We start from the raw sequence: 18043 nt of genomic DNA on the forward strand, positions 1-18043 counted from the left end.
CCCACCTTAATGAATGACAGTAATTTCCCTTTCTTGCTTGAATCATTCTAGTTAAAAATGGCGGATTATTATTTTTATATGTCAATTTTTTTTCGTTTTCTATATTTTAAGCAATAATATTTTTTTTCTAATATTTCATATTTTATTGAGTAGATATTCTAATACGAAAACATTATTCCCCTAAAAATAATGTTTATTTATTTTTTGCTTCTTAGATTTAGATCATTTTAAGCTTTGTTCCAGAATGACATGAATTTCCCCTTCCAGCTTGAATTGCTCTAGTTCAAAATGGCGGATTAATATTTTCATAACTGTTACATTTTTTTCGTTTTCCATATTTTCAGCAATAATATTTTTTTTCTAATATTTTATATTTGATTGATTAGATATTCTAATGCTATAACATTATTCCCCTTAAAAATAATGCTTATTTATTTTTTGCTTCTTAGATTCAGATCGTTTATTAAATCATTTTAAGCTTTGTTTACCTCGGGGGTCTATTATACGGACTTCTGGAAGTCCCACCGATTCCGAATATGCGACTTTACATTGCATGTTTAAATTTTTTGAATATATATATATATATTCAAAAAATTTAATCATAAGATTTCATTAATCGAAAAATTTAATTTTTCTTAATCATAGTGGAAAACTAATTTCTTAAAAATCACACATAGAAACTGAACAAGTTGAGCTTTGAATTTCTACCACATACATGATTCATATATGATTTTCTTCGTATTTGTAAAGTTTAGTAAATAAAGAAATATTTATAAAACAGCTTTGAAGCATAGCAAGTAAATTTCCGTACAATTTTACTCATAGGACACTTAAAGGGTTATAAAGAAAAGTTTAAAGATTCCATGTTTGAATAAAATTATAGGCCTAGCACATTGAACTGTTTAAAATAAAGAGTTTGATTGAAATCTCACTTTGTTTTTCCCTTTTTACAACAATTTTAAAAAAATAAAGAGAAACAAAATAGATGATAGAGATACTATTATGCCCAAAAAGGGCATAATAGTTCTTAAACTACTGTTTGATAATTTATAATACATATTGATTTAACATAACAGTTTCGATAACAATTTAGATTTTTCGAACAAAACTTCAATTCCATTAAAATAACAAAACTTACCTGTTCAGTCAAAGTTCTTTTACTCATTTTTTCTCTGTCAGTTTTATGCTTTCGATCTGCACCTTTCGGCTGAAAAAATTTCAAAAACATTTAACTATTTTATAGCGATAATGATTTTAAAGATTCTATATTCTTTGAAGACAAATGCTTCTATGAAGAACCATTGCAAATTTAAAACATAACATGACTATCAATACATATAAGTATGAATCTTAAAAAGCAAATACACTGGTAGCATTATAATAATGATCAGCATACTCACTTTAAACACTTTTACTTGACAGGAAGCTACATGAAGCCTCTGGGTATAATTTTCAGCATCCGAGAATGTTTCTATTTGTATTCGAAATGGGGCTCCCTTTTCTCCACCATGTTTCTTTGGTGTAAATTCCGTACTAATGCAATTCAACTAAGAAAACGTAAAACAAATAAAACTAAATTATCCAATAAAATTTTAATAAACTACATTGATTATGATCAAAATGTAAAGTAAAAATAGTGATAAAATATCATTCAAATACTTATTCGGAAGATAATGTCACACGCATTTATTAAAATATTCACTGAAATGAATAAAAACATACATTTATGTGCAAGTATGGTTCTATTTAATTAAATTATAATAGCTCTATTATAATATTTTTAACTATCTAACTGCCATAATTTACAGTCCCAACTACTTTATTCTACTGTTTAAGAATAAAACTCTATGTGTGTAAAATTTCTAGATTACCTTTCTATTTCAAAACTGCACAGACATTACTGAATTGATTATTAAGTATTCAGTTTTTTCCAATTATGTGCTACAATTAACAAAATAAATGCTCGTTCCATTAAAAAAAATGATACCTAAATCTCTATTTTGGTAAAGAATTTTCCTTTTATTAAAGATAAAACTAAATTGAATAACACTTTAGCGCCACATCAATTAATTAAAAATACAGTAAAAAAACCATTATTAAGACAATCCTAAACAGGGGACTAGTAAAGGCTATATTTCATTAAAGTTATTTTTCCATACATTTGTAAGAATATTTCCTACTTTTTTACACTTTTTTTCAACATTTGAAGACAATTTTTCTCAGCTAATTAGACAGAGTACCAAATGAAATAAAAGAAAAGAAAATATTTTGAAAAACAATTACTTATGTAATAGAAGTTAGGTCATATGAATCTTATTTATAAGTAAAGTAACAGATGTAGAGCATCAGCTCTATAAGTGTTAGATCCAGTTTTTTCTGAACTTTCAGCTGCAGGTTTCCTCCTCATTATTCAATAGGAAAATTATATGTGTCAGGTAAATTTCAGTACAATTTTGCCCATGGGATCAACACTACGACAGTAAAATAAAATAAAGTTTGTTATTCTAAAAATATTAGGTTAATATATTACAATTATACAGTTTTTAACTATTACAACTCATTAGTGTTTATAATACTGACTTGTATATTATGAGCACAAATATTTTGTCACAATTTATCATACAATTAAATGCAAAATAGAGAAAATCACTTTGTAATATTCCTTTTTTTAAAGAAACTACAATTCACATCTATCTTTTATTTTAAAACAATTCACAGATAGAAAGATTAGCTGTTGTTGCTTAATTACAACTCATTTGAGATTGCTTATTGATTTGAAATTGAATATGTTTATACGTATTTGTTTACTTTAATTTGAATTAAGTTTAATTTCAATAAAGTTTATTTTTTATATAAAAAATACTATACATTCATAAAACAATAAATTTTACTAATTATTTTTCTTGTATTCATAAGAATTTACCTCCCATCCTATTAAATATTGTAAAGAACATAAAAATGAATTTCCTTAAATAGAATACTATATGAGTTCATTTTAAACTAATGTAGAATAAAATATTTTGGTATAATTTGATCAAATCATTATATTTAATTACATAACAATTTTTATGCATTTAATTCATCATCTAAATAAAATAAAAAAAGAATATTGTTAACTTTATAATAAAAATCACATACCCTAATAAATACTCCGGTTTCATTAGTAGGATCCCATAGAAACTCAGAAAGGTGGATATTATTTGGATCATTCTGTACTTCATACACGCCATATGACAGAGGAATGTCTAAAAAATAAACAGATTTAAACTTTGTAAATAAATTAAGTTATTTAACTTGATATCATATTTGTTTGAATGAACTTCCAAAACGGGGTACATAACTTCAATTGTTGAGGGAATACTATGTCAAACCATAGATGCTAACTGCTCTGGACAACACAAAATATTTTTAAAATACGGTAGAGATCTACAAACTAAAATTTGTAAATTTTTGGTTAATTTTGATGACTTTTTAAAACGCTCAGCAAGGCTTATACTTCATTTACTTACATACTTATTTACATACTTATATTTCATAAACCTTTAAATAATTTAGAAGAAGTGGTGATTAAACACCCTATCGATCAAATTTACTAAACCAAGAATCTTACATTCAAATACTACCATTCAAAAATATTTATCCGCTGTCTGGAGCAAAGTTGGCATCTCTGTTAAACGTGTATCCACTTAACAAAATCTAATCAAATCAAATGAGTACTAAAATTGTTGCAATTAACTCATATTTAATTGCAGAAATGAAATTTAATAATTTAACAGGATTGCCACTCAAATAGGGGGGGGGGAAATTCCCTGTACAAATTACACACAATATAATGAGATGAAACTCAATTACTGTACTCTTGTGTGAGCTACATTGGGCTAACTATACAAGATTTAATTGCAAGAAATCTTAGAGAGAAAAAGGAACAACTGAACACAATAATGCCATAATAAATAAAATAGTTTAGTATAGCTGAAATACCCTTAAATAGCCCATAGGTTGCGCTTTGAGCAATCACCATTCTTTAAGAGACGAAAATAAGAAACAAAATTCTCTGCATTTTCCCAGTTCATATAGAAAAAAAAATCAAATCTCTATGCTATTTTAGGTGATTTTTTAATTCCTTGTATTTTACAGGTTTTCCCTATAGAGTGGCAACCCTGTCACAGAAACTAATTTTTTTTTCTATTCCAAATACTACCTTCATGCAAGGAGGAAATATTATAATATGTGTTATATCAGTTATGTATAGTTAAAAAAAATTATTAAATTTTTATTTAAAAAAAAACTAAATCCTCCCTTGACAGCTTCAAGAGCAAGTAAGGAATAAAAATAACAAAGTAATGGTACACGGTAACAAATTTACGTAAGTAAAAACAGTGAATTATAATATCAAAACTTCTTTAAATATAAGCTGACTTACCTATTTCCAGTATTCTTTCACCAATCCTCTGATTTTGCCATTGAGCAATTTGTTCTTTTTCACAGTACTGCAACCGTCTTTCTTGAAAACCAACACGAATAATGCTCTAAAACCAGAAAAAAAGAGGATTAAATCTTAAACTTAACAATGATTTTCGTGAAAACATTTAATGTAACAGCCCTTAAAAATTCATACATTAAATTAAATAGCTGTAGGCACTTCTTCTGGAAGTGAAATTTTACATCAAATTTCATCCCTAGTCTTTTTTCCAAATAAGTACTTTACAAAATTCTAGAATTTCCTACAAATAACAAGTACAATACAATCTTATTATCTATATAAAAATGAAAGTTTTTTTTAAAACTAAAAATGTACTTTTGATTAATTTTAAAATGGGGCTTATCATCAGGCAGCCTCCAGTTCAATTAAAATTGATGCCTCACAGAAGTTGTATCCTTTCTTTCCAAACAAAATAATTTTATAAATTAACTATTTAGAGGTCTTTCTAATAAATCTTAAAAGATAAACAATTTCTTACAAAAAATTGCCATTCAACAACGTATTAATGGAACCATTATTAAACCAATATGTATTTTAAATTCGTGTATGTAACTTTTGGCAAGCTTTATATAAGCACATTTATTTATGAAATATATGTTCAGATTTGATAAGTAATAAATATTTATACTTGATACGTAATAAATGATTATACTTGATATGTAACATATCTTTCTGTAATAAATAGAGAGTATTTGATAATTTGTGAGGAAAGTATTTGTAATGCATTTGTGAGGATCTTTCTCATTTTAACTGAGATACTTTTTTGAAAGACATAGGATAAAAGAAAGATTAAAATTTAAAATAATTTACTCCAGTAAACACTCTTTTAATTCAAACATGTACAATTTAACAAATTCATAACCTGAACCCACATACATTGGATAACTAAATTTCTCTATTAATATCTATTTACATCAACTCTTATGTTAAAATTTTAATTTTAATGTAGGAGTGCAGTATGGTGTAATCATGAAAAAGTTTATAGCTGTTTTTCAAGTTAATTTATAAAAAATTTCAAAAATACCCAAATTAAAAATGAAGTAGTAACAAATTCAAGGAGTAAAAAGAATAGATATTTCAAGGAGTAAAAAGATGGATATTAGAATAAGATGGATATAAGAATAGAAATTTTAGATATTTCTATTTCTTTTAAGAGAACTTTATTTAACTACAACATGTACAAAGCAAATAAAATTTTAAAACTTGCTAAGCAACGTAAAAAAATTAAGCAAATTAAGAAAATTGGCTGGGGCCCCTGAAAGCAATGCAATTTTTCTGTGGCCCTCTTAGGAAAAAGACTGTGAACCCCTATTTTAATAAGAATTTTCCTACTTTATACTATTTCGCATTGATTTTTCAAAAATCCAGAGAAATTCTCCTCCCTTGCTGCTTTGGATCCCATTTGATTATAAATTTACTATATGGGAAAATAACAATAGAGTTGAAAATTAGAGGGAAAAAAAAGTTCAGAAGATCGATGAGATTACGAGAAAGATGAGATTAAAATTAAGAGTAATGATTATGAGAATAAAGGATGCATTCATAACAAGGGCAAAATATTTTAACCCAAGTGCAATCCACTGGTTTTCATTTGATAACAGTCACCCTTTGATTCAGATTTAATAGCATTTTTAGCATCTCAGCATCTTTAATAGCATCTCAGTTTAATATGCATTTTTATATAGATTGACAATAAATGATTTTACAGAAGAAAAAAAAGCAGTATGGTTTTGGTTAGTTATGGTATCAGTGATGAAAAGATTTTAAAATTAAACAACTCAGAGTTACATCAATTTGTTAAAATGCTAAGCAAGCAATAGATTGATACAATTTTTTTTTTAAAAAAAATGAACAATTATTTAAAAGGATATCTGAAAAGAATAGAATATGAGCCAAATACTTTTTCAAATCAATATTAAAATGTAAGAAAAAAATCAAAAGCAATAATTATGAATTTTATAAGTGATTATATATTACATATAAAGTGCAGAGAATTTTATGATATTCACATTTTGAGCTAAAAATACACCCTTTTATTTTTTAAATATTTTGAAATGGATAACTACTTTAAATTAATACATTCCAACTTTATTTTTATTACCAATACATATTTTTGTTAAATCAAATTTAGGAAAAATCCAATTTCTTTTTCTTTTATTATCATCATTTTACAATCATGGGAAAAGAATTATTAAAAAATAAGCTCAACAAATAAATTGTTAGATAGCATTTATTATCCTTATTGCATTAAATATAATATTATTCTAATTATGAAATTCCAATTTTTAAAGTACAACTTAAAAAAAATGCAACAAGAAGTCAAAATGATATTGTATAGAAATGAAATAAAAGAAACTTTTTTACAAAAAAATTACCAAAGCGATCAAAAATAACTAAAATGGCATTATTGTAAAATCTAACTTCAGAATATAACTTTTTGTTAAAATAATAATGACTTGTGTTAATACATTTAAATAATTGATTTAGGCAATAAAGGAAACAATAACTTTAAATTGATGATTTTTCTCACCTTGAGCATTTTCCCTCTCATTTCTGTCAAATCTCCAAGTTTCTTAAGTTTAATTTCATAAGATTGTGCTGAAAATAATAAATATATCACTACAAGTTTAAGATTTGCTTAAATGTTTAAATAAAATAAATTCTAAACAAATTCATTTATAATAAAAAAGACAGCATTAAATACACATATATAAATAACAGGATCAAGACTAAATTTTTATAAATGTCTTACTAAATCAAATATAATCAAGGTAACAAGAAAAAAAAACACTAGCTAACACAAAACTAATATTAAAATACTTTTTGGCACCATGAGGGAATTAAAATTGCCTAGAATATCAAAATTTTACTGACAATTAATTTTAAAATATTTACATATATTGATAAAATTTTAAGATCTGAATACTAAAGTCGATTCATTAAATATGTTTCTTCTAAAACAAACAGAGACAACTTTAATGCTACATCATTATTAAATATTTATGACTTAGAAAAATAAAATAAATCATGACTCGAACTGTAGTAGAGACTTCTAAATTTCATCAGATTTTTTTCTTCTTTTGCTGAGCTATTTACAGTGTTTTTCAATTTAGTCCATTTTTTTAAAAAATTCTAAGAATTCCATTATTTGATAGTATTGATTTTAAGAAAATTATTAATTTGAAATTAAACTTTAAATGAGGAATATTACAAAAATTAATGAATATCTGCTTCAAATCATTTCAAAAATGTCGCCTACACCTTCGTAGCTGAAATACAATAAGCCAAAAGGTATAAAACAGGGTTGGCAAGTTTTTGACACGTGACGGTTTTTACCGGTTTATACCATGGTTTTTACCGTCATGTCAAAAAACCCTCTGTCAAAAACGTCAGAAACTGTCAAAAACCCATAGTTTTGGTAAAACTGTATTTTTGAGTTTAACTGCTTATAATTTAAAATTAATTCATTTTTGGGCAATAAAATTAGAAAAAAAGTTGTTAAAAGATATTTAAGAACATATTCTTGCATTTTCCCAACATGATTATATCAAAATATACTATTTGAAGTAAAATATTAGGATACTAAACAAAATTTTCAAAATTTCCAAGCATCATTTTGTTTGGCATCTTACATTACTGAAGAATGTCAAGTCATTCTTGACTTAGAGTTTGTTAGTAGTTGCAAGCTTTGAAAGTTTTGTTTAGCTTATTTCTAATATTTAAGAAATGCCAAATTTTAAATTCTTCTTTTTAGCTCTTGAATTTATTAATAGTTCCAGGCTTTTTTGTTTGTTTGTTTATTTCTAACAATTAAGAAGTGCAAAATTTTGAATCCTTTGCAAATCAAGCTATAATGATAAAAGTGAGTATCACTATTTTCAATAAGTATATTGCAATATTTCTATATGAATGTATATCCTTCTATAAGAATACATGTATATAGTTGCAAAATCAATAGCAATCATTTACAACATTCATTTATAAAGGCAATTATGTGAAAATAATATATTGCCTGCTATATACCATAAATTAAAGAAAACAGTAGGTTTTTGACGGTTTTTACCACTTTCATGTCAAAAACCAGTTTTTGACGGCAGAAACCCAACCCTGGTATAAAATAAATATCTTATAAAAACAAACCTTGATTTAAATAGGTCATTGTCTCTTCGTTGATTTTAGTTGCAATTGAAGTTGCTGCCCCTAACACATACTGAAAACCAGAATTCTTTAAATTTGGTGGTAATTCTCTGATAACAAAAGGTGGCGGTGAATCAGAAATCTGCAACATTTGACTCAACATGTTTGGACTTAAAACAGAAACAGCAGCAACGGAAGGTGAACCAGTAGACCTCAAATCTGGAACAGAAGAACTGTGACGGCACCTACACATGAAAAATAGGAGAAAAATATCAAAACAATGCATTTTTTACTTAATGTAATAAACTCAATTAATGAATTCAATAATAGAGAGATTTTGTCAAGTGTTATAATTTCTCTTAAATCTAACACAACACTACTAGAACATAACACAAGTCCCAGTTCATGATTTCAAAACAAATTTTCATAATTTTTTTAAACAGCATTTTGTTTTCAATTATTATTTTCTTTTCTTTTTTGTTTTAGAGAAATTATTAAATTGATGCAAGTGTTAGTGAATGCATTTCCCATTCATGTAATTAGTAAAATAAAATTTAAAAAAACAGAAATTTTTCAATGAACCATTAACCAGAAATACTGCTGTTTTATTGTGTTTTTTTCAAGTCTCGGTATCACGTTTATCTGAAGCATTACACAATACATTGTTCAAATAGACAAAAGGAATAATAATGTGTTATTTTCCAGTACTGTTATTTTTCTATGTGATTGCACAGGTCAATTCGACAGTAAAAATAGATTTAGTATATTATCTAACAGTTTTAAATTATAATCGTTTCTTCAGCTTTTCTTATTATGGAAACATGTCACGCTAATACAATAAAATAAATATTAGATCAAAATAAATTTCCAAAAAAAAAAAATTCTAAAAGAATTATTTACATAAGAATACATTGATATTACTCAATATTGCAAATTTAAGCATATACATTTTGTTTGTGAAAGATACATGCAACATTATATTTCATTTAACATAGTATTTACACTGTTATTGTTTATCAAATTAGTATGCTCATCAGCCATTTTCCACTTCTTTTAAAGGTTTGAAAAAGCTCTTTGAAACATTTTCTGGCTGAATTATTTTAAATTCCCTATTTCAGAACATTAACCTTCGTTTGAAATAAATTTCTACTCTTTTATTCTTCTTCTTCATTTAAAGTAAATTTCCTTTTCTTCAAATTAGTCAAATTTTTTCTGGGGGGGGGGGGGAGCATTGCTTGTTAGCCCTTTGGATAGACTCTTCAACTATGATTTTGTGCCAGATATATTAAAAGAAATAAATTAATTAAAAGGTCTATTTCCTTTAAAATCCATATGGTTTTTTTAACATTTTTTAGGCATTTCCATACAATTTTTCAAATTCTGATAATTTTAAGACTCTCGAATTTCAATATGTGCTTAGTTCGGGATATTATCCTTTCTAATTTCGTAATGCTCAAGATCGTTTTTTCTGCCATTTCCACTTCTTTTCTTTTCTTTTTTTCTGAAATTCATAATATGTAGTCATTAGCATACATGAATTTGAGAAATCACTTTTAGACGTGCTTGATTTGTGAAGATTTCATCACAAACCCCAGTCTTTTTTTTAGCAGCTATTATTTATTTTTTGGCTATTTGCATTTGCCATCTAAAACTTTGATGCTTTTAATATGTTATCATGACACAAGAATTTTGAATTAGAGTCAACACTTATTAATCTCACAAATTTGCAATGAATTTATCAGAAATCAATGTTATTTTCTGATCCTTTTTTTTTTTGTAGCCCTTTCTAAGTGTTTTTTTTTTTTCAAATTTCATTATTTTTACAATGCTGTAACAATGATACGCAAATTTAGGTAATTAAGTTTTTACATGAAAGGTTAGTCCTTTCCACAACAAAGCTTTTCAAACACTGATGTTTTTAATAAGATGTCATTATGACATACGAAGTTCTAATTCGAGGCATCATTTTTAATTACCTTCGTTCATATCGATTTCGCCATAAGCTCACATCATTTTCTGATTTTGTGTTTCGGTAGTTATTCAGTTTTTTGGCAGTTTTCATATAATTTTTCAAATTTATACATCATAAATGCGATATTACAACACACAAGTTTTGAATTTAAGTTATCAATTGGAAAAACGCTTAAAAAGAAAAAATTTGTGACTTTTTCGGGAATTTTATGGTTTTCATAATCGGTAGACACTTTGTTAATAGCACATTAGTAAAAAAAAACTTTACAAATAGCATTATCACTAAAGATTGAAAAAAAAAGGGCAGCATTAATGAGGGTAAAATAAGATACGAGATTAGAAATCTATAAAAAGTTAAAGAATACAATGTAATATTTCAATATTCATAAAAAAACAAATTTTTAAAATATTTAATACAATTATGAACTAAATTGTGATTATATATTTCAAATTATATCCAAATAATAGATATTTAATTTTATTAAACATAAAAAAGTGAAAGAAATATTTGTAAGCATTTCTGAAATGGACTGAAAAATCATTCATTTGTCACATTATTAACAAAACCTAAATGAAATAAAAAATTATTCTTTAAAAAATAAAATTTAGTTGAAAAGCAATTTATAGTATCAAAGAAAAGAAAAAGATAACTTTCAATTACTAAACAATCAATGCAATCAATACTAAACAAGATTGAAAATAACAAATTTTAAGAAATTTCTTCATTTTTTTATCATTAAGGACTACAATAATTTAAATTTAATTAAATAATTTGTACACAACATTTTACACACATCACATTTAACTAGATACTAAAGATTCTGTTTATTAAAATTACAATAATTTTGTAAAAATAAAAAACTTTCCTTAGAAGTTGAAACAAAAAAAAACCTCTTAATATAGAATAAATATACAATTAAAATATTCCATTTTTTTCATGCATAAAAGAAGAAATTTATTGTAAGAAAATATATATTAAACTGTTTAATATACATTGTTTAATTATCCTGCTAACATAAAAATGTATCTTTCAATATCTTTTTTTAAAATGCAAAAGGACCTTTAAATCAAAACAATACATTAAAGTAACGATTGTTTTGTCTTTCTATGATATGAAAAAATTTGCTACAAGAATAAAAAATATATAATTATTTGGTGTTAGAAAACATTTTTTAGCTATAAAGTTGAAATAGAAAAAAAGGAATTTAGATAAATGCCCAAAACTTGACTCTTTTCATCAGAACAACATGTGAATGATAAAAACTTAAAAGAAACAATGCAAAATGATGAAAATAGTAAGGACACAGGTGACAATAAAAATAATAATAATAATGGTGAAGGACAAATTTTAGGTGCATAAGGATGCAGAATACATATCCATGTGCAATGCAGAACCAGCCCAGAACTAAGTTCATTTACTAAAAAACAAGCTTTTAAATTATTGAAAGAAAAATCAAGGACATCAAGAATAACTGATGAGTGAATAGTAGAAAGAATTTCATTATTGAAATGTTTGTTTTGATTTCAGAAGACTTTCCGAGCATTTGCACAAGTTTCATATCTGTTTTCCACAAAATAGGAGTAAAAGGTAAATGAAATTGCTTAAATTAAAACTTGGAAACAGCCTTTTTGAAGGTAGAATCAATCATAAATGGCAGTCACCACTTTTGAAAATAAACAGCATAATCACCTCATAAAAATAAAAACTTTACCTTTCAAAACTTAATTCATAAAATTGTAAGATAACCAGTGATATTCGAAACAAAATTGCTACAGTAATTTAAAATAATAATTTTTTTCATTCACAGGAAGAAAACATTCACAATATGAATAAAAAATATATTAAACTGCTTGCTATAGACATTTAACAAACATATCTGAATTATTTAAATTTTAATTTTTAAACTGGAAATAACAGGAAGTGAAAATGTTCTCACATTAAAACTAATGTAATTACCTGGAACTTTGTGAACTGTCACTATTTTCTTTATCTTCACTGCTGACACAAAATCGTTTGATGGCGCTAGTAACATCTTCATCCCCACTTAATGCTAATCTAGTTTTCTTTGCTTGAGCAGAATAGGGATTTCTTACAGGCTCAACTGGAGGAAAAGGACTCTCTCTAGACGGTGAAACATCTCTGAAATAATGATTAAAATAATTTTCAATAAGGCAAGTATTCATGCATTCATTATTGATAAAAAGCTATGGTTGGAGTTTTTTTTTTTTTTCCTTTTTTTTTTTTTTTTTTTTTTTTTTTTGAAAATTTTCTTATACTTGACACTTTCTTATACTTGAAGGAATAACAAAAATTAATTACTTTCAATTTAGGTAACCAAAGGATTAAATAACCCTTTTTTCTTAATAAATTATAAATAATGAATTTCATTATCAATAATAAATTATTTAATAATAAAATAAATATTCAAAAATAAATTAATTAAGTTAATTATTCATTATGAGCAATCAAAGTCTTTTTCAAAAATATTCAGTCATGAAATGGAAAATAGTACAGGATAAAATCATTGTTTAAACTAAGAAAACTAGGAGAAATAACAAAATTTCATACATACATTTGTGTTTGCTGATTAATTAACAGGTTTCATTAAAAAAATAACTAAATCATAAAAAAAACAATAAAATATAATTGCACAATAAAAACTGGAAAAGTAATCTTTAACAAACATCAATCATCTAAATTTATAAAATCTCAATTTTGCTTTAAAAAAAAATAATTATATATCCATGCAACTTAAATCTAAGAACAACAGAAATCAATTTCAGAATAGAAATTAAGGTTTCGATAAAAAAAAAAAAAAAAAATAGATCAACTGACACAAAGAAAAATATAAGATCATAATTTAAATTTGCCCTATTTCATACAGGAAATTTCTGAAAAAGAAGAGAAAAGCAGAAAAAATATCTAAAGTTTTACAATTTAAAATACATATTTTAGCAGAAATAAAAAACTAAAACATATTTACCCATTTTCATGACTTCCAGAATAATCAGCAGTTGAAACACTTTGAATCAAAGAATGCAAAGGTGCACTATCAACAAACAACTACATTAGAAATGTATTTTGAGTTAAATACATAAAAAAATAAGAAAGGAAAGGAAAAAAATTTAATATTAAATTTTAAAACAAGCATTAAATATGGTTTACTGACTAATTTTAAAAAAAAAAAAGTTTTCTTAAGAAAATTTGCATGCAATGAGACTCATTTTGATTTTGAAAAATTTAAAGAGTTAGAAAAATCCAAATTAGATTTAGAACATAAATATTAAAAACGTTCTAATACACAGGAAGAAAAAAATTAAAAAAGGTAAAAAAGGTATTCAATTTTTTTTTTTCAAATAATATTTTTTGTTCAATATAATTATCTTCATATATGTTTCAACTAATCTTAATCCTGAACCAAATAATTAAGAATGCTGCTTTACTGCAACAGAAATCAGTTTCTACTAAAAAGTGAACCAATATAGAACAACTTTATAATAGAAACACTTCAATATATTTAACAAGGAGCTTGAAAACAAAATATTTTAATGCCTGATGGAAAAATTTATCAAAAATAAATTTTAAAAAGAAAATGTAACACTTTGGAGGATAAAGTGTTTTAAAATAAATTGTAAGGTAATGATAAACTGTATAGTTATTAATTACTGTATGAAGTTAATGATTGCAGTACAAATTTCAAATAATTATACAGTGAAACCTCTTGGGAGTGACCACTCTCCATACCACAGTAAAATGTTCGTAGATGGAAATTGATCGTTCCTAGAAGTTACCTCCATTAACTTTAAAATCGTTATCATAGGTACATGATTTTTAGCAAATGATTTTAATTTTACTTAGTGTCATTTTCTTGGTGCAGTTTTGTTGGCATCATGAAAAGACGGGTCGATGATTAAAATTAAGCATCTATGAAAATTATTCCAACTGATATAATTATAGATAAAAACAAATTTACCAATTATGAATTGATAAAGCTATTTTAAATAAACAAACAATTATGCTTTTTGTTTAAGTTTACTTTTAATTTTATATCATAAAAATTAGTTTAAAATATGAGAAGAGGTTTGTTTAAGATGTTTGTTTTTCCCAAAATTACATTTTTTTCTAATTTAACTTTTTCAAGTAAATCATTGATAGCATCATCTTTAGTTAAATGTCTAACACAAGTATTTTAAATACATTTTTATCTACTTATTTGTTTAGTTAAATTTTTTATTTTGATATTTTCTCGTGTTTTGTGCAGATGTTTGCCCTGTCTTAAGAGAGGTTCTAATGGTCTCTCCTAAAGGTTTTTCTCAACACAAAGTCTATGGAAAAAATTCTATGCCTCCCAAAAGTGGTCGTAAATACAGGTGGTCCTACATAGAGGTGGTCTTTCCTGGAAGTTTCACTGTATATTATTTTTCTATTTCTGATGCAGGCAATCTAAATAGATTTAAAAATCAGTTCAGAGAAACACATCACAAAAAAAAAAAAAATTTTAATCGTTTTTAAGCCAAGTCAAATTGTTTTCAAGCCAACTCAAATTGTTTTATATCCATAAAATAATAATAAACTATATAGTAAGTATATACTTCTAAAAACAATTTCAAGATTATTAAAATATACCTCATATCATAGTTTTCAGTGCCAAGTTCAATACCCAGACATGATAAGCTACCTTCAAAGTCAGCAGCCAATGCTACATCAATAGCATCTCCAGTCCAGTTCTGAACCGTTGACATTACAAAACTAGAAGATTTATCTACAAAAATAATAAGTCATTTATTACAGAGATTTACAAATATTCATTTAATAAATAATTTTATACTTAACAAAAAACTATTCAATACCAGTTTTTTTGTTAATTTAAATATTAAATATTCTATTAGAAAAATATTAAATATTCTTCTAAATATTATATACCAGGAGTAAAACTTAATCACTGGTTCAAAGGAACAGAAACTAAAGGATATTCATAAATTCTGTCTATGGAAAAAAAACTCCAGTAGCCATTTGTCTGGAACAGTGGCAATTGCTATGGTTAAAATGTTTAACTATTTCAAGTTTTGGCTCAAGTTAGTGCGAAAAATGAATCAAGAGAAATAGAGATCCCGTCTTTGATATGTGATTTCTTGTTTTCATCGCAGCAGTTGGCCTCAGACTTTGTAGCGAAGAGAGTTTTTTCAATAGACCAACTATAATCTGCGCACATTTTGACTGGTCCATTCATGTCACAATCAGATTTTTTCATAACAAAGTAAATAAAGTAATTTTAAATAAAAAATTACAATTCAGAGTGTGTAGTGTTTACAATTACGATGAAACATGCTATTTTGGACAAAAACTCAGACCAAAAATCAAAACGGCAAAACATCCTTTTACTTTGATTGCTGGTACAGAAGACCATTTATAATTTATTTTTTCGTGGCCCAAGTAAAATTTTAATGATGCAAAATTTAATTTTGTTCTCGGTCATCTTAACATTTTAACTCAATACTTGCTAAAAACATTAAATTAAAATTTAAAGAAAGCGTTCATAATTTATGAAGTATGTACAAAGCATGTACCTATAATTATAAGAGAATATGTAAAATTTACTTAGAAAGTAGTACATGGTTATAGCAACAAATTATACCTGTTATTTTATCTCCTTCAGTGATTTTTCATTTTTTTAAGTTTATGAACATTGCTGTCAAATTTACAACCATTTTGTTGTAACATGCACAGATTTAAAAACTCATAATATATAGATACACATAAAGTGAAACAAAGATGAATGGGGTTGAAATTCAGTTCATTTTAACTGCTGTAAACAAAAGGAAATAAATCATTCAAAATAATGATTTAGGAAAATCCTATTTTCGATATATTTTTGTTAAATTGTTGAAGCTCAAACAAATATGTAAATTGAACTACAAGAATCATATCTTTGTCCTTTAACAAGAGCAATCCAGTGATCATTCATTATAACACCTCATGTTACGTGAAATAAGTAAACAATAACTTTTAACCAAACAAATAATGTAAAAGAGAATATTTCCATGTTAGTACCAGTTCAATCTCTCTACAATCCTCAAGATCCAAAAAGAAATTAAAACTTTAAAAAACTTTTATCAAAAATATGTAAAGGATTTCTGTGGTGACATCCCCTTCCGTGATGCCTTTTTTAATTTTCTGTGGCTCAATGCCCCAAAGTAGTTAAAAATTGGAGATTACTTTGGAGCAGGAACCAATATAGAAATCTTCCCAAAGAAACTTTACACTACATGGCTTTATGGTAAGTTTTTTTTTTTTCCAATGTCCTTGGTTAAAAGAAAAAGAAAACATAACAGTATTTACTACTAAAACAAAATATCTGCAAAATTGAGGATAATACTACTATATTTAGAATTAGAAAAACATAATTTTTTAAACTTAAGCTAAAATCTGACAAAGCTTATAAATAAGATAAATGCAAAAAAAAACTTAGGTATTAGAACAAACAGTTCCTAAAGTAGATCTAAACATAATATATTTTTTATACAAAAAAAAAGGCATTATTTAAAACTGTAAACTATTGATACTAAGATTTTTGGGCTTTTAACATGTAGACACTTTCAGACCTTGATTTGAAACGTTTTGCTTTAAGGGATTTAGCCTATACATTAAAATTAAAAGCATGAAGAGAAAATTTTATATTAAATATTTACGTGTTAAAAATCGTTGATTCAAACGAGATTTATTAAAAATAAATACATAGAAAAAAAACTTTCGATAAAATTCTACCTTTATTCACATAAATAATATTTAGGAACACAATATTGAGGTCAGAAATGTCTTTAAAAATACTAACATTCATATTACTTGAAATCGACAATATTTAATAACAATTAAAAATGCATTTGAGATCTTTTTTTACATTAATCTGGAACTGACATGCAGTTATTATAAATTTAAGTTTTTGTTCTTACTTACAGTCCAAAGACCTTTACGATGTAAACAAACAATATACACACAGCTGATTTTCAGCCAAACTAATAAATTCCCAAACTATTCGAAATAAAAATAAATCGTTATAATAATAAAAGATTAAATTTTTTTCGCATGAAAATTACAGGAAAACGACTGGTGATTAAGAAATTTACATCTGATAATTAAAAAATGCCAAATACAAACGAAAAAAATGGAAGTAAACAAAACATTTACGCAAACCTGCGCCCCCTGTTTTCGTAATCGAAACAGTAATTTTTCGCAATTTTTTTTTTAATTTTAATCGTTTTAAATATTAAGAAAGTGAATAATTTATTTTAGCTTTTTATCAATATTTCAAACATTTAATTGAACTAAAAGAAGCCTTATGTAGATTTTCCATTTGAGACTGTTTCAATCTTATTATAATTTGCTTTGTGCCTTGCACCTATGTTTCTGCTTGATACTTTTCAACTTCTTCAATGGCATTTGTGTTTTGAAAT

The 18043-nt window shown here is 25.5% G+C and overlaps 1 protein-coding gene across 7 annotated transcripts in view; it reads right to left on the reverse strand.

Annotated features, from left to right (window-relative positions):
* Window positions 1-18001, reverse strand: part of LOC107443362 (transcription factor CP2) — a 36462-nt gene extending 18461 nt beyond the window's left edge. For 2 of the 7 annotated variants that reach the window (XM_071178339.2, XM_071178337.2), the window contains exons 1-10: window positions 17547-17788; window positions 15219-15354; window positions 13576-13641; window positions 12549-12731; window positions 8624-8865; window positions 7014-7081; window positions 4424-4529; window positions 3139-3245; window positions 1401-1547; window positions 1139-1207 (exon numbers count right to left, since the gene is read on the reverse strand). In XM_071178339.2, the coding sequence (XP_071034440.1) occupies window positions 1139-1207; window positions 1401-1547; window positions 3139-3245; window positions 4424-4529; window positions 7014-7081; window positions 8624-8865; window positions 12549-12731; window positions 13576-13641; window positions 15219-15334 (1104 nt within the window). In that variant the 5' untranslated portion in view covers window positions 15335-15354; window positions 17547-17788. Of the gene's footprint in view, window positions 1-1138; window positions 1208-1400; window positions 1548-3138; window positions 3246-4423; window positions 4530-7013; window positions 7082-8623; window positions 8866-12548; window positions 12732-13575; window positions 13642-15218; window positions 15355-17542 lie in introns of all 7 variants that reach the window. The other 5 variants (XM_016057207.4, XM_071178340.2, XM_043048418.3 and 2 more) reach the window with 5 other exon arrangements.
* Window positions 18002-18043: the final 42 nt, after the last annotated feature.

The sequence above is a fragment of the Parasteatoda tepidariorum genome, chromosome 6, assembly GCF_982258835.1.
Source record: "Parasteatoda tepidariorum strain Cologne lab strain chromosome 6, Ptep-v5.0, whole genome shotgun sequence".
NCBI classification, from domain to species: Eukaryota; Metazoa; Arthropoda; class Arachnida; order Araneae; family Theridiidae; genus Parasteatoda; species Parasteatoda tepidariorum.